The sequence below is a fragment of the Harpia harpyja genome, chromosome 4, assembly GCF_026419915.1.
Source record: "Harpia harpyja isolate bHarHar1 chromosome 4, bHarHar1 primary haplotype, whole genome shotgun sequence".
In the NCBI taxonomy this organism is placed as follows: Eukaryota; Metazoa; Chordata; class Aves; order Accipitriformes; family Accipitridae; genus Harpia; species Harpia harpyja.
The window spans coordinates 28,819,864-28,845,428 of NC_068943.1; the positions used below are offsets into that span (position 1 = coordinate 28,819,864).

General features: G+C 42.8%; 1 protein-coding gene across 2 annotated transcripts; it reads right to left on the reverse strand.

Annotated features, from left to right (window-relative positions):
* Nucleotides 1-2,750: 2,750 nt before the first annotated feature.
* Nucleotides 2,751-25,047, reverse strand: OLFM4 (olfactomedin 4). 2 transcript variants are annotated; one of them, XM_052785787.1, is made up of 6 exons: nt 24,967-25,047; nt 22,693-22,770; nt 18,731-18,883; nt 12,477-12,689; nt 11,393-11,546; nt 2,751-3,614 (listed from the first exon to the last, which is right to left on the reverse strand). In XM_052785787.1, exons 1-6 carry the CDS (start codon nt 25,045-25,047, stop codon nt 2,821-2,823), a joined length of 1,473 nt encoding a protein of 490 aa, XP_052641747.1. In that variant the 3' UTR covers nt 2,751-2,820. The 2 variants fall into 2 exon arrangements, with proteins under 2 accessions (XP_052641747.1, XP_052641748.1); XM_052785788.1 differs by having other exon boundaries at nt 24,970-25,014.
* Between the last annotated feature and the right edge of the window lie 518 nt (nt 25,048-25,565).

The window sequence follows — 25,565 nt, forward strand, 5'->3', positions numbered from 1 at the left end:
CTCCCCCCGACCCTCCCCACAGCCCAGGAGCCCACGTCAGCCCCCCACGTGCCGCCAGCCCCTGCCCCACGGGCTCTCCAGCTCCCCACAGCCCTGCCTGGCCGTGGGTACCAGCGAGCCCGGCCCATCTCCCAGCCTGGCCTTGGCCTTTCTCCGTCCCCAGGGAGGTGCCCGATGCCCGGGGCTGGGGCTGGGGCTGCTCCCGGTTCCCCCAGCTGCCCTGCTCCTGGCTGAGGCGGCGGGACGGGCCCTGGCTGCCAGGGCCTGCCCTGACAGACCCCCGGGGAGCCCTCGCTGCACCCTGGCACCAGCTGCCTGAGGAATATCAGCACAGGACAAACATCGAGGGACAAGCTCAGCCTTGCCGGGACCGAAACCTGCCAGCCCAGCCCCTCCACACAAGGTATTTTAAGGTTTTGTAAGCTCAGGGATGTTTCTGCTTTCCTTCTGGCACTGAGCTACTTGAGGTCTAACCTGACTGTCTTTTATCTTCTCTGCAGTGACATTGTGCGGTCCCCTGAAGAGATGGCTGCTGCCACTGTCTTCCCACCTCTGGGCCACCTCAGTGAGGTCCAGCCATGTCACACGGGGTCTGGGCCACACCAGGGTCTGGGCAGCCATGGCATCCCACCGCCACCGTGGAAGCCTCCAGTCCAGGCCAACTGCTGTTTCCAAAGCTGGACCACAAGGACCTGTCCCCAGGAAGGACTTGAGAATCACAGTCAATTCACCAGAATAGGCTACATACATGCTAACATCAACGCCCTCCCTAAATGGTGGTGAGCTGCGGAGCCTCAAGGCCCATGCTGACATCATTTCTTCATAATAAGTGGGGAGCTGCTCACCTTCTGTGACACACATACAGACGTAGAGCAAAAAAATATTTTTTGCAGTATTTTCTTCTTCCTTTCTCAGCCAAGTCCTTACTCGGGCTGTTGCGGATTATTCACACAGCAGCCCTGCCTGTGCTGACTGATCAGATTACTGCACCAATGCCTCCATGGCTTTCAATTTCATTTCACAGGTTTCCAAGAAACAGATGCTGATACCTGATAAGTGGCAGCACCTGGCTTCAAAACGTGTCATCAGTTCATCAGCCTCTGATGTCTCGAGTAACATCTCAGCTTGGTGGAGAAGTATTACCCTAACCAGCTAACGTATTTCTGTGTGGGGAAATAAAGCTCCTCTTAGGTACTTGTTGACATACTGATTCACACCTTTGCGTTGTTCCCAGAGCTGTTTAAGCACACAGAGCCCAAGTGAGTGCAATGATCATGTTTCAAACATTTGGTGCCCTAGCCTCCCGTTGCATCCCAGAAGTTACCTGTTTGTCACAAGCAGCTTTACATGGCTCTATAGCACAGGTGAGATCCTTTGAAATATTTTTTTTTATTAAACAAAAGCAATCATTTTCATACGTATTGATTTTGATTATCAGACGACACAGACCTGATTGCATAGGCAACAGAAGAAAACGAACCACATAAACTGCTTTCTTCATCATTGTAGAGCTCTGAATTTCAGCATTTCAGCCTGCTTTCTGACATGATGAAGGTAAGACATTGTTACAGTGCACACACAGTCAGAAACTACTACACAATACCCATTAAAAAAAAAAAACAAACCACATCATATAACCAACTAGTTTGACCAAAGTTCTGTTTTCCACAAGACCTCTTACCTTGCTGTAAGACAGAAATACCCAGGGAACAAATTGGACCCTACACTAACAAGGCTCTCAGGAATCTAATTACAGAATGGCAAAATATTGAATAGAGGAACATTAAATAACACGGCTGTCATTCTATGGCAATGCATGACATACACCTAAGAGCCACTCGTGGCCAATAAAGTCAACAGGAGGATTTGCATCAGCTTACAAGAGCATAAATGAAAGGAAAAGTGTTTCTTGCACTGTACTGCCAGGAAAATGGAGCCATGGTGACCACAAAACATGGCTAGATTGCAGTAAGACCATTCATAAGGCCAGGTTTAGGCACATGGAGTTGCTAAGGGCAGCAAACTGGGACAGAGGGAAAGTTGGTGAAAGCCTTGTTGCTGGTTTTGTCCCCCCAGTCACTCTGAGAAGCCAGCCTCGTGCTCTGGCAGTTTGGGAAAGGGCTGAAATGCTAGGAGGCAGCTACAGGGGGGCCCCAGGGGTGGTTGTCCCACTGCATCAGTGATGGTGAGGGCAGTGATGCCTCAATGCCTTCTCTTCCCTCCCTTGTGGTAAGACTTCAAACAGCAAAGTGCATTTCTACCCTCTGTCCTGAAGCCTTGAGCCAGATACTACTGCTTGCACCAAACGAATGGGTTGCTGTCCTCTGACCAAGCCTACTTCCTATACTATTTTAATCCTTTGATTAATTTCTCTGAGGCCTCAATTCACTCTGATGAAGATCAGTGGAAATTCATTCTCGGTTTCTGGGTGACTTGCCTGTGTTACACTGACAAATGCACATCAGTGGGTAATTAGCTTCTCGGTCAGTAGATAGACTGTGCCATCAATTTCTGTGAACAAAATGCACTAAATCTATGCAGTAAATCTACCCTTAGAGGCAGGACAATTATAAAGCACCGAGCATCAATAAACACCAATCAAAATCTAAAGAACCCACTACTGCCAAACACTGCTGCCAGCAATACTACTGACTGGAGTGGGCAATTCCTTTAAGGAGTATAAGTAATATATTTAACATCCACAGATACAGTACATTAGACCAGACGAACTCTAAACTGGCAAGAGCATTGTCTAAAGGCATATCAGATCTCTCGTTTTAGTTGCTGCCAGTTTTATCGCATGCTTATGTCACTGAGATACTAAGGCTGAAAGGTCACATCATATCTTAGAAGGTAACCATCATTGTAAACATACAGTCTCTGATCTGTGGGGCTATAATCAATACTCTGGATCGTATCTAACTTTTTATCCATGATGACACTAATACTACCTTCTTGGCCAGTACTTGTGTCATACATGTAGAAGATTTCCTCTTTCCTAGTGTTCATTGGCCTTGTGGCGTACAGAACACCACATAACATGAAAGCATTGGAAACAGATGGCTTGTACTGTCTTGTCTGCCAAGTATTTAGCACATCAAGTGTGGTCTCATTGAGTTTGCTAATCACAATGTTGCCCATGCTATTTTCTGTTGAATATATTACCCATAACCCACTTTCATCCACGGCAAAATCTATGTCTTGCCATGATACACCTGCATAAGAGAAACGGTTACTGGTAACAGCATTTGGAAGCTCCTTCCTCAAAACCATGGTGTTTGTTTTTAAATCATGCTTCACCATATGTCTTGAACTATAAGCATGATAGTACAAATTATTATTATAAAGGGCAGCACCACTTCCTTCCCCATATCTTATTCTACTTTCATACATGGGTTTAAACAGCAGCAAATTATCAAAGGAACTATAAATTCTGTAGTATTCCAAGTATCTCCCATCTGTGTTCAATGGTGCAACCCAATAGACTTCCTTCTTTGGGTTAGAGGGAGAGTAATCTCTACCCCAGGAACCGTATCTGTAGGAAAATCCTCTCCAGTTCAGCTTTACAATATAGGGCTGGCTAACATTCAGCAGTCCACGGTGAATGCAGCTACCTGTAATTAAAAAGAAAAAAACAGGTTTTCCAAATGTCGTCATTAGGAGAGAGGTTTTGCATACTGTAGCCTCTAGAGTGTGCTTACTAGGGATTAGCTCTGTGGCAAAGCACAGACATAAATGCATAGCTTCATGTGTAAAAGGCTCATTTTGGGCCAAGGTCAGCAACTGGATAGCACTAAGTGTTCCAAGTTGACCCAGAAAGTTAGTAAAAAAAATAGAGCACATATTATTACAGCTATTTGGAGAGGATGGGAGGGTGGAGAAAAGATAGGGACATCCATCCTCAGTCAGGATTAATTTGCAGAAAATAAGTGCTCGCTGCACTGTTCCTGAGAAGGGACCGATTTCTGTTTCTACCCATTTGATGCATGCCAGCCTGATGCACTAGGAAATCCCTTGGAAAATACAATTTCAGAAGCATTTTAGGTTATTTTCTACCTCAGTGGAACTGAGAGCATGGGAGATAGGGAAAAAAAGAAAAAGGAGCATCTGATTTCTGTGTATTTCACTGCAGAGGAGAAGGAAGGAGCAGCAGCAGCAGTAATTCCAGAGTCACATTTCAGATTAGCGTTCTGCTGTCAGAATCACAGCTTTACAACAGTGCGTCACAGCCGCATGGTGCCTTCCACCTCAGGCCCTCAAAGAAATCTGCAGACAGTAACAATCACAGCCTAGGAAATGTAGACAGATATTACTCCGAGTTTTCATGTGAGCCAACTCTAAAGGGAATATGACTTCAAGCTGAACCAGAACAGCTCTGTTTCCCACATATCAACTATGAAGCCATTTTCAGAATCATGGAAAAATGAATTTAGATACAAGAAATACTTTCTTTTTACTCATGGTGAATGGCAGTGACATTCCCATTTCCTGAAAAATTCTCAATATTGTAAGTCACTGGTGGAAAAAATCCTCCGCTCAGAATGTCCGTGGGCCTCTGATGAGTCTAAAGCAGCCACTGGCAAAAACCGGCATGCTTTTATCCAAGTGTTAACATTAGCTTTTTGTATTACTGCCACAAAAGTGTCCCAGATTTTTCATTGTAAGGATATGTTCACCTGAGGTAATGGAGACAGAGATGTCAAGTGACCGGCACCAGCTCACAAGCTTAGTAGTAGTCCCATGTTTCCCAGTTCAGTGGGGTGCTCTAGCCACTAGACAGCCTTCCTTATTAAAGATGGGGTATAATATGAATAGACCCAAGTCTCACATGTCAATTAATGGATACATTAATTGTCACGACTGTTTGATGTTAATAATACCTCCCTCAGCACAGGAACTCTATGCACCACCAGCTGTGGCGTCAATGATGAAAGTCAAACTTATCTTTTGAGGTTTTAATACTTTGCATGGGTACCACATCATGATTGCTTACTGCCCGTATGAAAAGAATGGCTCTTCATAAGCTCAGCCATATGAAGGGATGTCTAGCATATAAATAACCTATGTCTTAGCACAAAGAAGAAAGAGAAATAACAGAGAATTTAGGTTTTGCCCTCAAAGCTGGCCATCCCTAAGCAAGTCCAGACAACACTTATGGAACTGAACTGGAAAATCCTAAAACCACTGACAGAAAAACCTGGGAGGTATCTTGTTCTCAAAGGCATCCTAGTCTGTCCCACAGATAGAGGGAAATGCGGAGACAGAACAATCTGAAGTACTCTACTTGGAAAAAGACTGGGAAACAAGACATTTGGTGAAAAATGGACTGTTGCAAACAGAGAAATCTTTTTGTGATCTGCTTTGCCCAGGAGGAAGGTGCTCTGCCTCTGGGACAAGGAAACCTGTGGTCTGAATGTTAGAAATGTCCAAGCAAGAGGGTAACATTTGTGCCAATGTGTAAAGTCGATTTGGGCAGTGAAGCTCTCCATGTCTCCTCCTTTCACAAAATGTAGTATTTCTCTCCTTCCTCTACATAACATCTTCCCCCCTCACAGTTTCATGCTGTCTTGTGCTAGTGACTTGGGGGATATGCGATTCACCTGCAGCCTCCTCTCAACATCTGTGAGGAAGGTGGGCAGCAGCTTTATATTAAATAGGAATCACTACGCTGAGCTAAATCCCTGTGTCCCCAGGCTGCATTGGCAACTTCCTTGGGGTCAGTATTGCCCATGGGAGCAGCTCTGCATCACTGAGTGCCCAACTCACGGCAGAGAGGGTGACACAAGTTGTGAACAACCCCATCTCCTCTGCCAGCCCCTTTCGCGTCCTGGGATTCTTGCAGCTGAAATGCGAGATGACCCTGGTTGAACGCTGCTTCCCTCCGTGCCACCAAGAATCAATGCGAATCAGCATTCCTGGCTTGGAGCAGATGAGCATTTAAGCATGCACTTAAGTGCTTTACAAAGGACGAGGCCCTGGAGCAGAAACCTCATTTCCAAATATAGCGCACAAGGAAGGCACTGCTGTATGGCTAGCCAGGCTGTATCTCTGGAAATGGCACGTAGCATGGCTAGTAACGTGGCCTCAGCACTTGGCATGGATACCAACGTTTGGAGGTGCTTATACCTCAGCTCATGCAAAGAAAGCAAGCTAAGGCAGACAGTGCAAAATGGCTTGCAGCCTGCCAACTCCATAAATAAATTTGGGCCGTTTTTTTCTTATATCTCTATTATGTATTGTTACCTCCGGCATGAGGGCTTCTTTCAAGCTGGTGACATATTGAATATATTACTGTGCTTAAATCACAATAAACTTATCTCAGAATTAAATGGTTATTAAATGCTCTAAAACTCTTGATTTGCTTAGAAAAATATAGCACCAAAGCTTGCAGGTAGTGAAGTACTGCTAAGCTCATCTATATGCAACCTCAAATAATTTTTCATGTCATTAAGCAGAACACAATTCCAGATTTATTTTAATAATTCATACGTTGTTTCATAAATAAAAAACAAACGTGTGTTCAGCAGAGAGACCTTTTTTTACAAAAGAAATAATAAATTATTATTTCTTCCCTTAAAGAGAGCTCTCTGCTGAACACTTGTTTGGTTTTTATTTATGAAACAATGAATTATTAAAATAAAGTTAGAAGCGTGTTCCGTTTTAATGACATCAAAAATTGTCTGAGGTTTCTATAGAGTATGTGCTTCATTTTGATTTCCTTGAAAACTCTCCCAGAATTTTTTTTTTTTTTTTTGCCAAAAAACTCTGTGGTAGTCAGGGGTTGATCTGTCTTCTGCACAGGTTCAGAAGAATTCATTGTTGTTTATTTAATCTAAACTTGCCTCCCTGTCTGGATCTTCTGGGGAAAAAAATGCACAAAGGAAACAAAGTGTCATGTAATTTTGTAAATATTAGAAGGTACTTGAAATAAATCCATATGCATTATTCAAACTTTCAAGTTTTTAACTCCTTTCTGCACTGTTTTGTGCCACTGATAAATGACATCCTGGTATTTTTGCCTTCCTTTGTTTCACGCTTATGTAGCAAATAGGTGTGAGGAGGACTAACATAGGTACATACACACGTACTTCTCCTTCTCCCTACATAAAGAACCAGTATCTCAGCTCAGTTGTTTACTAATCCTTCTGATACATCAGAAAAGGAGCTGGCATTTAGTTGTCAGGACTGAAGGGAGCCTGACTTGCTTGGCTAACAGGCTGCAGAAGTGAGCATGAGATGCATCCCGTTGGGTCTCGCTTCACCTACTCCACTCTAAAGCGCTCGCAGAGCACGTCACCTTCTCACTCCAACAATACAGGCGCCAAAAAAACTCCAGCAGCCTCCCCCCACCAACAGCTGCATCTGATCGCAGAAGAGAAGGGACCACAGTTTGCTTATGCAGCAGAAGACCACGAGACAAGGTGGGACCCACGTTTAAAGGAACTCCCATGAGGGGCACAGAGGCCGGAGGCTGGTGCTACACTCTCACACGTGTTCCCAAGCACCAGATGTGCACCCTCCTCTCCCATCAGATGAACCACTGCATCCAGATGTGTGAGCTGTTACCAGCCTTACTACAGCTTGAGACACAGGAGACAGAGCTGCTCAAGGAAAGGCTCATCTTGGCCCCTACTGTCCCACTGACATAGGAGGAACACACACAGACACTTCAGTTTTCACCAGTATCACAGGGCACAGACACAGGCAGACAGCTGCGTCAGAGAAGACTTATGTTGTCAGCGTCTAACGGGAGATGAGGTGGAGGGCTGGAGTTCATCTGACCTACCTTCAGGCTACTAAAAGTTCAGGTGCCTCAGCTAAGCTCCCTCCGTCGCCAATGGAGAAATGCATGTGTCTCCAGGGGCAGTTCGGGCAGTCCTGGAGAGGAGGCAGTAGCCAGCTCTTTTCAGGTGCCTGTAGACATGTCTCTCTCGTTGTGTATGGATGTATTGATTTCAAAACACAACCCAAAATGCTTAAAAACCACAGATATCTTGAGTACATAGGAGGTAAAATATAAGGTAAAAGTGAAATCACTATAAGACTCCAGTAGGGTTGCCTGAGTTTCAGCATTAGGCTACACCAGGTCTTTCTCCTGCTGAGACCTATTCACCAATAACTTGAAATCCTTAATTTCTGAATAGATAAAAGCCAGAAAAAACAGCTTTGCTCTTTTTTTCCTTCCTTTCTTTTTTGCCTTTGAGAGTTTCACCTGACTCACTTCTCCCTGCTGCCTCTTTCAGATAATTTCAGTGAGATGTGACAAAGAATCTGCTGCAGAGTCCTCAAAGAACCATCCTGGGGTCTTTTCTCTCTATACCTGCCCTGATGCAACCAGGTGAGATCGGCGTAAAAGAAAAACAAATGGATAAATATTTCTTCCCATTGGAGTGGTGATGAGAGAGATGCCAGGAACTGCTGCAGATAGGAAACCCAGTGATGATGAGGAGGATGATTAACTATATATTTACTGAGCCCCATCTCAGACACCCACCTCTCCAGATGGAGAGAAAGGCAAATGGAGACCCATGATTTCTTTCTGCTATGTTGTTTGGGAACAGGCCTGCTCACTCTGAGAAATACAGCAGCAAAAGCCTTGGGGGACAGAGTCAGAGGGGCTGTGTGCTACAGCACTGAGAAGCAAGAAGCTTTAATTAAACTTGCCTTTAGACTCACAGTCTTAGGCAGCTTGGGGATTAGCCAAACTCTCTCTAGTTCATGTTGCCTACCCAAAATATGCAGGAGAGAGGATGAAGGGGGAAAGAAAACTCAGTCTGAAAACAGGACAAAGAGTCAGTTTAATACAAACATTATAAATATAATATGAACTAAAAGCAGGGCAAGGCCAAATGGTTTGGCAGGAATTCAAGGCATTCAAGCTTGCAGAGAAAACGTATGGAAATTTTGTTCAAATGCATAAATGAGATCTTCAGAGGCCTAGGTGTGAGCACCCGTGCAAAGCCTCCAAAATGACCATCTAGAAAATGCAGCTCTCTCACATACTTACTCCATCTCCCCAAGCAATAACATCTTCCTCCTACTACTTGTTTTCATGTACAGTCTGCAGGACATGTAATTGCTCTACAAAGTTCTCTGCCCAGAGAACATTTGCTCCCCACCAGGCACACAAAGTCAGCATGCGCCAGTCCTGCGTGGATTAGCAAGGATCTGATCCTACATAACACCTGGGTTATCTGTATAGCTGGCATCTCCCAACAGGCAGCAATCTTGCCAGCCCTCTGCAGTTGCTCTGCCATTCCTTTGGGCCAACCTCAAAGACCACCCTCACCCTAAAGGTGGCCATGTCAGTACGCTCACACAAGTCGTCCAACCCCTCTGGCATTCCTATTGCTGTGGGCAGGAGATAAACTCACAGGTAACACCAGAGGATGTCCTCAGCTGATGTCAGTGGTGGTAATTCTCTGGAAGTCATTGGAGCTACTGGCGTTCATACCATGTGGGGCTTTGTGCCTTCTAGGTTATCTCCTGCTCTGTGGTTCCCACACAATGCAGTGACATGCCAAGGTGCCTGAGGTAGCTGGCACACCAGTCAGGAATAAGGCAACGCTAAAGCAATACCTTTTTGGTCCCAGATAAACTCTATCCACCTCCCCATCATGCCCTAAGAAGCAATGCTAAATAACTCTATTATGGTCACAATCCTATGCAGTTACATTTACCCATCCCAGAGCTATCATCCTGCCCTAGGCACGACTTGCCTATCCCTGCATGGAGCTGCGCTGTGAAGCATAGACCTCCCATTCCCACTCTGTGAAAGCTCCTACATCGCACAGATGCTCACGCCAGCCACCCAGGCATGAAAGCAGCCCCTTCCTGTACCACTCATGGAAGGACACAGTATTCTTGTTCAAGAGCTCAGTACTTTCTCAGTGAAACAAAGGCTTGCTGTAGGCTTGAAGACAAAGAGGCTGTTTCTTTCCACACACCGTCACCCTCAATAAATCAATGAGATGCCCTTCAAATACTTTTAAAACACTGCTTTGCTTTTTTTTTTCCTTGAAACATTTTAAGCCCTTCCTTAAGGAGCAGAGAAGGGCCCTGAGATTTTGCGATGCAGGTTTTTGTTCCAGCTTTCTCTCCTGCCTGATCCCCAGACAAGGTGTTACTCGCGCATCCTGGCAGGGAAGTGCAGCAGCTGCCCTCACCGCGATGAAACCCTAAGGTGATCGCAATAGGAAAGGCTGCTGACCCTAGGGGAAGCTTCTATTTCTGCCTCTCACCTTTCCAATGAGACGTTTGAACTAGCTGACCCCAAGGTGATGAAAGGTAAATGGTGGTAGGTGCAAATCTGTGCTCCTTGCAAGCAGGACACCACTCCTTCTTTTTTATGGGCGCCTCTAGCTGATAGCTAACCAGCTTATGTGAAAAAGCAGGATTCTTCCCCTGGGTATTGTACACAACAGAGCACTTTCGCTCTTACAATACTCTGGCAAAAGGAATCCCCTGTGTATAAAACACTCAGGGGATAAACACAGTTTGATAAATCCTCCTGTCTGTTAGCAAGTGGGATGCTTGACCTGGCATACCTAAACCAGTGTTTCCTAAACGGTTTGCTCCAGTGTATCATATCTGACTCTCAAAATTTCTGACTATGATTCACTCACAATGTGATTTTTCAAGCTGAACACACGGTCAAGACAAAAATTATTCCAGTTGTAAACTAATTACTGCATGCCCTGTGACTTTTGATACATTTATATGAACTGCACTCTGGGAACTCGGGGATCTAAGCCCCAGAACATAACCTTTCCTAGTTAAGAAAATTATAAAATCCTAGTTCTGCTGAAATCAGTCATAAAGCTCCCACTTATTTCCCTGAGACCAGAATTTCCCCCCAAGGTTCTTGACCTTCTGATTTGGAAGAATCTTTTGCCTGTGAAGCAAAAGTAATCTTCATGCAAAGCTATCTTCCGGAGCTTGCATACCAACAGCTTTAGTACATCAACTGTTGCTCATACATTTCCCAAGCAGCATTAGAGCAAAATTGCCATGACACAGGTCACTTTTACAGGAACTATTAAAAATCAAAGCTGGTCAGAAAAAGAAAAAAGCATAGTTTCCCACAAAAAAAGGTAATTGTTTCGAAAAAGAGAAGGGGGGGGGAGAGATTCACTTTTCACACTGCGGGTGAGAGGAAGATTACAACTTTTTCCAGTTGAAAACAGCTACTGTGTCTGAAAGAGTTTGTTTCCTGCCCTCATTTTCCTTTTGAACCCGTTGATGAAACATTAGGAGCTGTCTGCTCAATTTTTCAAGAGCTGAGTAGTATCATTACAATTGTATTTAATATTAACGAAGGGAAATCTCTGCATTTACTGTTGTACCCATGAATTATGTTGTTCCTTATCTGATATACAACAGAAACGCTTACCTGGTGGGAAATAAGGGGGTACTGTAGTTTTGTTCATGCCCTCTTCACACTCTTTCAATTGATTCTGCAGAGACACAATTTGTCGACGAATTGCAAGGATATTGGTTTTGTCCAGTGATTCTAGTTCATTTACCAGTATAGTCAGATTGGTGATCTAGAGAAAAAAAAAAGAGAGCAAGTTTAAATTTCTGTCGACTTCATTTTACAGATGTTTGCAGGCAGGGTTGATCATACCACAGAAGATGCTACAGAACAGCTTTTAAGAAATATCCCTAAGAATAGTCCTTATCCTGCTAGCCTGAACCTTACATTTCCAGCAGAGGTATGTGACTGCAAGGAAATGCTTTAACACTCAGTTGTATAACATAATGCAAAAATATAGTGTTATTTTATACGTAGTATAAACATATCCAGTAAGTCTTAGGCAAGTACTAGCTATTATATATAAAAAGTACTTATTCCAACCTTACAAAAGTATCTGGAAATTTTATTTGCAAAGATAAATAATGTTCTCAATCACCTACTTGATGATCTAGAGGACAACGGAGAAAATGATATTTCACTTTCCATCTGAAGTAATTATTCTCTCTAGGTGAGTGATTAACTACAGTTTTGCAAATGTGATTTATAGTCTGCTGGGAAGGTGATAGTCTTTCCTACTTCTTGATTTCATATTGATTGGGCCACTGCCCTAGCAACCAGAAGCTAATTTTTTAATTATCTAAGTTAGAGCACAGAGGCTTTCAAGCATGGGGGTCTATAAATTAATACTTAATATAATAATTTAATCAGCTCATGTGCTTAACACTATGCAAAACTGTTAACTTTCAGGCAGGTATTTGGCAAAAATAAAGTGGTCTCCATTTGTTTTGGGGTTTCTTTGCTTTTCTGTGCTCTATATCAAGGAAAAAGATCTTAATACATTTAAGGTCAAGCTTTCTTTTAATTTATGCTGATGAAATGCTAAAATAATTCCGCTGGCTGCAGTAGAGACAGACTACATTTCCTCAACCTACACACTAAAGAGAGAATAGCCTATCCGTATGTTTGAACCCTCTGTGGCTAATTAAGACCTTGGCAATACCTCCAAATATATTTGCTCAACGATGACATTGCTTCCAACAAGGCTGGATTTCAGCTGTGTGACCAGTCTCTTTAGGTCACTGATTTCTACTTTCAGTAACTGGAAGTCCAGTTCTGTGTAAGATACACTGCTCTTCTCCATATGCTCCACTCTGATGGTTAGATTAAGGATTTGCTGCTGATACAGGTCAAGCATTTTTGAGTACTCTCTAACCTTAAAGAAAGGAAAAAAAGGTACATATTCATGTCCAGGTTAGCAAATAAGACAAGCCTGTTTGACATCTTTATTATATTTCTGAGTGCCCCATGCATAACTTCCACATACTTGACATATATATTCTTCACATAAACTACATAAATGAAATTCTCATCACATACATAAAAAATGTGAAATTTAACCCTCATTTATTGTTGGCAGTTCCACAAAGTCCCCTCAGGAATGCCTGGGGATGACTGAAGGCAGAATTTTACTCGCAGTCTTCCATTTTTTTAATTCTTTGCCAATATTGTCTCTGAGAGCTAATTTTATCCTCAGTATGCCAAGAACTTACACTGGCGAAAATTTTATTAGGAAATCTGCAGTGTATTATCTCACAAAAGCAAACCAAGGAGGCTGAAAAATGCAATAAAGGATTCCCAAGTTTTTCAACTTCATTTCCTATTAACTCTGAATCCAATAGGATTTTACCCTGTGTACATTTGAATTGTCTCAAAAGTTGGCAGAACTGGTTTGGGGTTTGTCTTTGGGCAGGGGGAAAATATTTAAACACAGTGTTAAAAATCAAATCTGGTTTAAATGAAAGTGTAAAATATATTGCAGGCTTTAGCTAAAGTAATTTACCTAGCAGCCTTTTCAGCCTTTGAACCATTAAACAGTTGTCCGGATAAATATATTTTCACACATGTATCTGCTGAGGTAAAGGTCACAGCACAAGCATTGTGATGCCGAATGTTAAGAATTTTATACGGATTTGGGACATCCCTTGGGAAATGTTAGCTCCTTGAAATTTAACACTTTGGGAAAGATACATAATTTCTCTTTTCCCTTAAATCAGTATAATTATATCGTGAAAGGTAAGAAGTAGATATAAGTATAATTAGTTTGTTCCACCAGTAACTCCGTATTTATACTCTCAGATGGTATTTGTAATACAAGTCCCTCTCTCTATGGCACTATGATTTCCATAACTATTACTTCTTCGACTGAAAGATTTTTAGCCCACATCCTCCCAACCATTCTTGCGTTATCTTAACATGAAATGAAAGTCAGTATTTTTCCCATTGGCTCTGGAATGGCATCTAAAATCCTGTCATGGTGTGAAGACCATGGACCCCCCATTTTCCTGTTCTGGCAGCAGCCCCTGGGAGAGGGACCCCAAAAACCACATCAAATAATTACTTTCAATTTTGATTGAACCCTCTGTGTACCAAAGAGGAGGTCTGGGAGCCCACGGCGTGGAAATTCATGAAGGGCAGAAAGGATCCTTTAAGATCATAAGATATTCAGTGATGTGACTTACGAAGGAGAACCGTAAGAGAGAAGACCCTCTTTTCAGAAGTATAATTTTCAATAGTGGCACAACTACACTATAAATCTGAAAGAACCCGCTACCAAACCTCTGCATGCACATACGTAACGTACACCAAAAACAGGCTGCTCAATCCCATGCATTCAAATTAGAGTTTGAAACAGATATTCTGCTCTAAATGTGTGCAGCCAGACTTCGAGCTGCTCTGATATAAACTGGCAAGTTTCCATAAGCCGCAGTAGAAGCACCCTGACTCATAACGCTGGATGCTCTAGATCTCCCAGGTCAAGCCAGGGTACCTTCAAGCTAAGTAATTTATTATAATTAAGAATCATAAAATAACATATAAAGGCTTAGACCTAGTTCCTTGTAACTGGCTGGCAACAGAGGCAGCTGGGATCCCTTGTCCTAGCTGTCACCATCATCTGTTCAGGAGGGAATAGTAGGAAATACTGGACAATGTTCTTGGAAAAGCCAGATGTAGTTGGACCTCACACTTTCACTGATCACCCAAATCTGTTTGGAGTTAGAAGATACCCTCAAAAAAAATCTTCTGAAAAAAATCTTCAAAGGTCAATGTTTAAACTGTGTGTCTAGAGTTTGCACAACAAAAGAAGAAAGGATATATGATTACAGCCTGAGAAATGTAAAGCAAGCCCATGCCCGAACAAAATTGCACTGCTGTGTGAAGCTATGTATATCATAGAGGTATTTGGAAATCTATCTAGGTATTAATAACCTTTCTCAGAGTAATACTAATACTAATACTACTAATAATAATAATGCAATACAGACAAATCTACAAATCACTGAAATAAACAGACTTCTGGAATTAGTGATGGCTACTCATTAGTGAGAAACCTGTGAATTTGGAGTTTTCTCCAGGGTCCTGAGAGCCTGGACAAAATGCTGAGAGCTGGAACAAGGCATACACGGTTATTTCAGCCCTGATCACAGAGTGCTGCAGGACACAGACCTGAAGTTCTTCTCCCACATCAGAGGGTTTTCACTCAGTTCAACCATCTAGGTCATTTAAGGACATGTCAACACCATCCAGTGGAGTATAGCTGAGCAATATCCACACAAGTTGAGCCTGAACTAGCCCCAGCACTCTGCAGTGCTCTGTACGGCCACACCAGCACCACAATGAACTTAAGCTAAGAGCTCCCCTGGCGAATTATTGGACAAATATCATTTTCTCAGCAGTGCTGCTCTAACAGGTCCACGCTGCTTTTGCAGACAAATCCAGCACATATGTCAAGCACTGCAATGCCCTGTGTGGACATTCCCACCTGCTCGGATCTGGCTTAGGAGTTTCAGTAGTTTAGAAATATCTGTTGAAAAAAGGAACATGATGTTGCTCTGTTTGGCAGAGAGATTTAAGCAGCTTGTAATCCCTGCTCTTCTACTGCACCTACCTGCTAGGGACTGTGTCTTGACAGGCTGGCACAGAAATTCTGTGCATATCCCATATTTAAGGATACAGACCAATAACTAGTACTGATTGCTGCCACATTTGTCGTAAAAGCTTAAAGTTGGGTATGATGAGTGCATAGGGCCTGTATTAGCCCTTTATAGGAATAGAATGGAGCCATGTGAGGCATACGTAGGAAAAAAATTCCTCAGTTTCAGTTTTTCCTCCTTTCCAAGCATTGTCACCCTTGTGGAATGAAAAGGGCAGGAAAAATCTGCAATGTTCATTTACTGTGTCATTTACCTGCAATTGGTATTTATCAAAACAGGTTTTGCAGCATGCAAACAGACACTTCTCCAGCACGCACCTGGAGACTACAGAAGGGGGAACAAAGGTACAAGATGAAGATGTAAAAGAAAAAATGCGGAAGGACTGAGGGAAGATAAGAAAGAAGTGACAAAACCAGCAACTCTATAACGTCACTCGGCCCAGGACACTGGCTTCAGGCAGGCCTGACCTCTACAGACCTGTAAGGAGCAAGGCTGGCAAGCAGTCTTCGAGCTGACACCAAGCAGAATTCCACTGCAGGTTAACTTATTTTGAAAACAGCTGTTCCTGGCAGAGGGCACGCATGATTTTTTTTCTCCTCTTTTTGTTACATGAGGATGTTGTGGCCATCGTTAGCCAAGTTCTGAAAGGCACTTTTCTCTCCTTGGGATCATGTGCTGATCCATCCCTGTTGCGGAGGTGTCCTCTCCCCTTTCCTTTTGAGAAGAGCAGCCAATTCCCGCTTTGCTTTGAAAGGTTAATTTACTTCTGTAATCATAATTATGCTGGCAAAGGTTGATGTGACAGAGGAAAAATTAGTCTGGTATTTTCAGCCTACGGTTTGTACTCATTTGGCACATGAGAGCATCTCTTTATCTGCGAGCTTCCTTGCCTGCTGATTCTATAAAAGGACCCCCTTGCTTTTTGAATTAGCCTACAATCAGGCAAAAGGTTAACGATTCAATCAGGTTGTTTATCTGGGACTTCTAGCACATGGAAAGCATCCTTAAGGGTTCCAATCCTGCAGCTCTTACCCAGGAAAAGCTCCCATGAGCTTCAAAGGGTGTTTTAGAAGAGCAACTAAAGCATGGATTCTCGGAGTCAAAAAAGGAAGCACTCAGTAGAAATTCCCACCCCTGTGGTGAGACTAGGTTGTTTGAGCGTGATTCCTTAGGAATTTGCTCAGGATCATTTCTAATAATGATCAATAATGAGAGCTTGGCTTTCCTCCATTTCATTTCCTTCTTTCTATGAGTATTGTCATGACTAAAGTAATATACAGGATTGTGTAAGGAGGATTTTTTCCACAGCTGGAAAGGTGAAGGTGCATCACAAGATTTCAGATTACTTAAGTTCAGATATCAACAGGGCAGTGCTCGACAGCTTTCTTCTTTCTACAGAAAAACAACATCATAACTGAGAAATCTTACACACATAGAGTTACACCAAAATGCAATCTGTTCTTTTTCATTTCTGACCCAAAGTGTCTCTTTGCCTATATCACACCAAAGTATATGTCACACTTTGTCTAACTAGATGAACTGTAACACTGCTTCAGTGATTGGTCTCGACAGGATGAAATTCAGTCAAGCCTGAGTTAGGTCAAGAATTTTCATTGTCTGCAGCAAGAATTGAAAGCCAAGGTCAGTGTCTACACTGCGGTACACTGCTGGGCACCTAAGGATGACAACACAGTTACACCGGTTGACACCAGCTGGCAACCTAGACATTAAAGTCCATGGTGGGGATTCAGCTTGCCCTGAATTTAGAGGTGAGATTCAGATACAAATCTGGACACCTAATTTTAGGTATCTATAGTAACCTGTGTCTTTATATGAGCAAGATGTCCTAACTCAGTGGAGATCTGAGGCTGTCCACACAGAGAGGTTGAGCGGCACTTGAGATTCTCTGCAGACCTGCATGGCACTGGCAGATAAGTCACACATCTTAAAGGAAAGGTGCACCATTCTGAGGAAAGTACTGGTAAGACACTGGTTACACCAGGGCAGGTGACGGGGAAAGGTGGTACACAAACACCTTGAAGAATCACGCCAACTTTCTGGCTGGGAATCGTGCCCCTGATCCTGCCCCAGTGCAATTAGCTTAAAATGGCAGCACTGACCACAGTGGGAACGGTATGGGGACTTGAAATCTCAGTGATTTTCATGGATCGTTAACTCTGAGCTACGCCTCCATGCTGCAAGGGATCAGGTAACTCCTGTGCTTGGAGGCAGTGGGGCTTCTGTCAGCTTGCCCTTCATATCCCTGCTGACAGCTGAATGTGTTTCGTTGTTAGCTGCAGTTCTTTCAAAACAAATGATTTGAACTGAAAGATCTTACCACAGGATCCTCCGCCTGTTGTTGTGTTTTTTATGCACAACTTCTTATCTGTTCTTGATTATACCAGAGAAGGGTTATGAATATTTATGGTTAGAATTTATAATTTAATGCTGTGCCTTTTCTGCTGATTAATTCAAGGACACTTCATTTCTTAAGATGCTTGGTTCCTGAAGAAAACACTTTCGGCTGGACACCTAATCTAAATTCTGAATATTTATCCACTATCAAAAGTCAAAGACAGATTTCTGTCTTCACAGGCAGCTTTACCCAGTGCACTGCAGCATGTGTAGGTTTGCCCAAGTTCCTCAAAAAATGGATCTGAATTCGTGCAACTAGCAGCCAAAGTAGTGGAAGGTGTGTTTGTCTTCAACAGCAATGCATAATTCAGCAGTCTCACTGCCACAGCTTCAGATGTTGACAAGGAAGGTACTTGATTTTTTTTATTTTTTTTTTTTTTAATCTGTGAGAGCAGAAGAAGTGAAGGGGCAAATATTCACCTACTTCGTCACTCTGGGCTGTGGTGACTTTTCTCCTCTTTCCCTTCATTTCCCTCTTACAATCTGGCTGGCTTGATATAAATAATAACACATGAAAGAGCAGGAAGCTTGGTTTCCTATAGCTCTGTGTAGCAATCTCAAACCAATAAAAATGAGCCAAAAAAGGCAAAATATAACCATTCTTCCAAAAATACCATATGCCTCTAGCTGCAAAGGCCTAGAAAAGAGACCTAAGGACATTCAAATGTATGACATGCTACAATGTCAAAGATTCGAGATTTAATCACCGTTCTTGTTCTTACAGAGCCCTCTTCCCCGCTGTTTGAAAGACACGTCACAGAAAAGCGCTGACTGCTGTACTTTTTCACAGGCAACCATTTTTCAGCAAAGGTACAATTGTTATATTTATGAGAAAAGAACACCTTACTTGAGAAAGCTCTGTCTCAAATTTCTCTGAGAGTGTTGCGGCTATAATTTCCAATTGCTCAGCCTTCTGCACTGGAAAGGTGGTATCCGGCAAATACACAGAGCACTGACAAGTTCCCTCGTCATCCACAGAGCCGGACACATTGGCAAAGAGCTGCAATAACAAATCAGTAAGGAAAAAAGTGTTAATATTCTACTCTGGAAGCAGTAGCTAATGTCTGATAATAATATGAGCTGTGATAATCATGAGATCAACAACTTTGTTAGTAGGTAGCTTTCTCCTTTTTCTTCCAAGGAATTCAAAATACCTAGCAATTTTTATGACTCAGCCTTACAAATCTTTCTGAAAATAGTTAAATATTGCTGTAAAGATTTTACCACCAGAAAAAGAGAAGCATATAATAGTCCTTACTTTCCCAATCTTGTGGACAATGTTCCTAAGATAATGAAATACCTTTTCCAGCAGATTGAAAAGCACACAACAGCAGGAAAATAATAGCTCAGTAAGTTAGGCCTTACAGTTACTGCTCTGTTAATCTGAATTGATCAGATCATCTAGACATTTCCATCCATAGAGACGAAAGCACCAAAATAGAACTAGTAGCAGGGGAAGTTTTGAAAAGAAAAATGCTTCATTTGAAGTTTCTCAGCCAGCCCCAGCAAACAGACATATGCATTTAATTACACACCACTGAAAGGTGATGAATTAAATATGCAGGCTCAGCCTAAGGTAGAGATACTTATTTTGCTACAAAATATCGCACGTAACACCCACATATCACAGCCCACCCATCCATGTTTGTGGATAGTTTGTGAAGCTGTTGCCCATGCCATTAGGATGAATCACCTTGTCCTAGTTGTCTGCACGCTCAAAGCATCACCATTGGAGCAATGTGCATGGTGTATGGAAAGGTCACGGCTGGCAATTCATGATCTTGCCATAATTTACAGCCAAAGCACATAATTTCGTATAAACACTGGGTTGAATACTGAGTATGTTTGGAGCAGTTCTTTTTTGTTTGTACACAAAACGTTTCCTGGTTCATAAACCTATCACGAATTTATTAATAAAGATATTTGATGTTACTTTAAAATATTCTGGCACACACTTCAATGCAGCTGTATATTTTAAAGCTACAGATTGCTCTTTAAATGCACTTCTTTCTATAATCTCTCCTCCTGCCTTGCAGAAATCCCAGTGTTATTCAAGCGTTTTCTCTTTCTCTCTCCCTTTTAAAAATAAACAAGCAAACAACAAAACTATCATCTACTGAAAGTTGACATTTCAGCACTTCTTCCCTTGCTTTTTCACAGTGATTTCAACTAACTTCCTCACCATCAAACCAGCCCAGAACATGCAGCGATGGCCAGCAGCAAAGCTGTCTTGATCTGTGAGCCCAAGAAGAGTACAGCAGCAAGCAGGAATGATCCCAGTTCACACTTCTGGCAACCTCTTCACCGCAGCCATAACAAACAGCACACATCTCATTTTGCAAGAAAGCATGAAAAGACATTTTATCTGTGTTATTCAAGCACCATGGGCCTTAAAACTTCACTCATAGACAGACTGTTGAAGACATTTAACATGAAAGGAAAAAAAGAAGTATCTTATGGCATTCCAGAATGGCCCAGCACATAACTTCCATCCATTTCCCTGCCAGGTAGGTTACCACTGAGAACATACTGCAAACTATTTCCAAGTTTCCAAGCACTTTTGAAGATATGGCTATCAGTACCTCAATTACTATGAAAAATAGGTTCCTAAGTCACTTAGATGCTTCTGCACCTCTGAGTCCTCTGTGTATGGGCATGACTGCGATGGCAAGTTGCTCAGCAATAATAAAAGAAACAGATGAGGGGGAGGGAAAAGAAAAGAAGGAATAAATGTGGTTTAGTGAGGATATGGGACCTTCTGTAAGACTGTTGTGCACCGGCATGCTAATTTTTGTGTGGACAGTATGGTATTCTATCCCTTCTATGTATAACACAAATATAACATATATGCATATAAGTATAGGAAGAGAGAGTATACTATAGATAGTATGGCATAGTGTGTACTACACATACATATACATTTCCATACATTATATAGTGTGAACTATACACTGTATACTCTCCTATAAACTACAGTCTTGACTATATATAGCTATCAGTTTGTCTAGAGGTACCATGATTATTTCATGTGCGAAACAAACCATCCATAAATGTATTGAGATGATCTCCCAAAAAACCTCCAACTTGTGCATTTAAACTCCCTGTGAAAAACAATTATTCTATTTTAACATTTGTGTTAGGAGAGAGCTTTGAGTTGAAGGCAGAGCTTCACTGCAGTAAGTGCAGCTTATATCTAAGCCAAGAGACAGTTTCCCCAAAGGAGCAGACAGCCTGGACAGATGGAACTGCTTCCATTCTTCCATTGGCATTACAAACATTGGCATCACAAACATTGGCATCATGATGTTGACAAGACCGAGAAACATTGTTTAGTTAAAAGCCCCTTGGGTCAGTCAGTGCTTCAATCAAAATATAATACCAGTCAAATGACAACCATATAACAAAAATGTCTTCCCTCATCCTGTAGAAAAATGCACAAGACAGGCTGTTACTTTTGATGGAGTTGTATGGTTTTTAAGGTTTAATAATTTACACTGAATGCTTAAAAGAGAGCAAACTGTCCTAGCTTACAGCAAGGACTTGACAGCAACATTTCACTCTGTAAAATTAAGCTGTTACATATACATATTTGAAGCTATGAGAAATGTTCTTTTTCCACATCCTTTCAATTTAAGAAAGGGAGTAGGAGCAGGCAGTTACTCAATTTTCTGGAAACCAGGAAATTTATTCAGCTGCCTAAATGTGGACTTAGGATTACATCCTCAAAACAGCCTAGCCATTTCAGTGCTTAATTTCCAGCTACGCTGTAGCCCAGTGGCATTCACAGCTCTGAATTAGCTACTTGCTCATCCTAAGACAAAGAATGGGATCCACAGAAACCATGCAGCAGGGACAGAGGCCATGGCAAAGATAGAGGTCACCTCAGCTGACCAAGGAGATGGATGAGGTTTGGGACCTGCTACTGAGACTCAGAGAGAGACTCCTGACTCCATTTAACTTCCTAAACACTCTACTGGAGCCAGAGTCTTAACTCTCTCTCAGAAGAGGTCTCTCCACACCTCCCAGCTGCCACACTTGCCTAGCTTGGACGGCGAAGACCTGCCGTCAAGCTGTCTACCATCTCCAACCTGATCTGGAGCTATGCTTTGGACAAACTCTGTTCTTGACACTTGGTTGCAGGACCATTCAGAGCAAGTGTGTCCCACTGAATCTGTTCCAAAGCAAACATGTTATTAAGCAGTCACTGAGAGAGAGAGGGAAAGAAACCAAACCCTGAAATCCGCAGACCATGGACTTGAGCACTATACCAGAAGGCACGGAAATCAGATTCAAGTCCCTCTATCAGTAAATAGTTGAATAAAATTTGAGCTTAGTAGAACAGGGAGAATCAAGATTTTCTTACCCCCAGCAACCACAAGTGGGCACTTCTCAGAAGATAGTTTTAAGGCCCTGTTCTGCTTTACGTGAGAAGACAGGGCTGAAAAGAAGTTTTCCCCTTCCTCCAGGGAGGCTGTAAACACCAAACTGTTTGGTACGTTGCCATCAAACCCCCACGGCCCCAGCCATTTCATGTCTGGGGTCCAGTTCAGTAGTCACAAGGGTAATGCCAGAGCTTTTGATGTGAATTAAGGCATTGAATGACATGGCAGCAGCACTGATGATTTGAGGTATTCACTACTGCCTAAAATCCTGGATACACGACACCTAAACACTTTTCCTGGGCAGCTTAATTGACATACCTGTATCAGGGTTAAGCCTCTGAGTGACTGTGTAGCATTTAAAAAATGGGACACAAGTTCATAATTTTGCTCTTTTCTGGACTTTATTGAAGAACAGTAACAGTTATACCTTTGGGGCAGTGTGCAGGTTGCCAGTCGTCTTGCTAGGCTGAGTCAGATACGGAAGCGTCCTATTGAGATGAGGAGTCTAAAAAGCAAAGGAAAGCCTTTTTCAGTGTGAATTCCTGCATATGGCACCATCCCTTCCCCACCAGCTAGCCCCCATTCTGCAGCTCCAAAGCACTTTGATTTTATTATGGGAGCCATCCCCAGCAACTGTAAAATTAATTGGCTTTTCTGATCTGCTGCTGAGGCGACTAATGTTTCCCCGGGGAACAGTGTCACTTCACAGACACCTCTTCTTGAAGAAAGGCTCTGTGTGACCAGTGCAAGGCAGGGGATGCTCAGCCTGCCTGGGAGGTGTGAGCTGGGGCTCTGACAGGCAGCCCTGGCAGATAGCGTGGCAGTCTAAAACGACAGTACCGTGCCCCCCTGCCCTAAATCCGGAGACTACTGTCCTCCCAGCAGGGATGTCCGCTCCTCGCCGCCCAGCTCACGCTCCAGCCTCTCGGCACAGGACTCGCTGCCCCTTTCATGCCAAGCTCTCAGGCTGCGAGCAGTGACAGCTGGGGCACGCGTCCTGCTCTGCCGCTAGCCCCACGGAGGGGACAGCATCCCACCGCAGGGAGGGAGCGCTGGGAGAAGCCGCCACGCTGCCGAGGAAACAGCCAGGTTCCACCTTGGAAGTCTTTTATGTGGTAAGACTATATACATCCCCTTTAACTTTCATCTGTGGCTGGCGCCTGCCTTCCTCCCACAGCAAGGAGAGCGGCTGTCACCCTGGCACTGCACTGTGTGTCCCTAAAGGTCTACCGTGTCCCCATGTCGACTGTAGTGGGGTCTCACCAAAATCTGTGGCAAACTGGGAATTGCAGCAAGACACCCTCAATGTCAAATGGTGTGGCAGACGGAGCATCAAATGGGCTTCCCCCGCAACAGGGCACTCACCCCTGGATCTTTCTGCATTTCCCAAATCCCAGCCGGACCCCCATTCCCAAGCCAAGGAATGGTGGGGAAATCCAAATGGCTGGCAAAGGGCAGGTCTATTAAAGGGCACAGTGTAAACAAGCTTTTGTGGGACAGTTTGTCAAATAAACCCATTTGAACAAGCATTTGTGTGCTCATATGATTACACTGAACATGGTGGGGGCGGCTGATAGCAATTAACAGTGGTAGGGCAGAGAGCATCACAAACTGTGTAAATTACACAAACTGGGGACTAGCTTAAAGCTAAGCAGACCGAGGAGAAATGTCTCCCATATTAAGCTTTCTACCCTCAGCTTATCAATGTATATTTACGCCTCCATCTGGACTTTTGCAAATTTCTTTTCCTTGAGCAGATAAAAGCACCTTCCCAGGAGATGCTGACTTCACTGCCTGCATCCACAGCACTCCCAAACTTCAAAAAATATACAGGATATACATGCAGGATTTTTCTGGTTGGTGACTAAACTGGACAAATCAGAAAGTCATTGGGAGCCAAAACGGGTTTTTTTCCAGATTTTAACTAAAAAAATACCAAAAGGCAGTCACTTTGGGTCAAACAAAACCAAAATGTTTTGTTTCATTTGGAAGAGCTTTTAAGCTGTTTGCAAACTTTTTCTTCTGATAATTTAAGCTCAGTTTTAAATTTAAAAAAAAAAAAAGACAGCACAAAATCAAAACAGATCATTCACTAATATAATTTTTTACTCTTTTAAAATTTTTTTTCAAATTTTTCTCTTCTCCCTTCCTCCCTGGATTTGTTATTGCTTTGGGGTTTGGGGTTTTTTTTCTGATTGATGGCTTTGATTTGAATTCTCTTGCCCATCCAGATACAGTTTTATGGGGAAGAGGGAGAGCACCCCACAAAAACCACCCAGCATGGCTTTCACGTGCCTGGTCACAGAGTATGATAGCAACCATGCAACTGGGAAAGCCCCCACCTCCCAACTCCTTCCACATCAAAGATGTGGATGCTCTCCTGCTATAAGCCCTTGCTAATTAATTAGAAGCTACACCGAGCATTTAATATCCACTCAGATCCTCACTGGGAGTTGCACTCATCTAACCAAAGGCAGAATTTGACTCTGATTTTAAACCTGTGCCTCACTTCTACATTTATTACCCAGTCCCTACACATTATTTGGGGGGAAGATGGAGGTATACTTTAAACTTTCTCCATGCAGAGATCTCAACATTTGCCTAAGAATTTTCCAGTAACCTTACAAGAATTTTCAGCAATCGAAATTACATGAGAAGACAAAAAGGCACCAAAGCTCAGGTTATTAGACCCCCATCTTACCACTTCTGTTGCTGCCATTGATCCAGCCAGAACAATCATGCTTTGCATGAAGAGCAGCACAGCCACCTGTGTGTGCTTCATCTTCTCAGCCAGCAGATGTGACAGCAAAGGGACAAAGGAGGTCTTTTATAGTAGAGTCTGGGGATTTCCCCAGCCAAACCTTAAGGAACTAGCATGATATTTTTTTTAAGTTTTTGGATAAGTGATATCATGAAGTCATATAATTATAGGTGCCAAATTACTAATGTACAAAGAACATACAAGTTACTCAACATCAAAAATTAACTACGTCCAATTTCCTAACAGGAAAGCTTTCCCATGTGGTGCAGTATCTAATCTTAATCTTGGTTATGCAGAACATCGGGTGCTTATTTGCTAGGACAGGTAGATAGGCATTTCCTCTTACTGTGACTGAATCTCAAAAATTCTTAGATTCCTTCTAAGTAAGTTATGCAGACAATACAGGTCTGGGTGGTATTTATTACTTCTTACAGGCACAGGGAAGAGCAGGTCAGGATAGACTGTTCACACACCAGAAACATCCTCCTCTCTTTTCAAAGGCCAACAGACCTTTGACGATAAGTAAAATGCACAGGGGT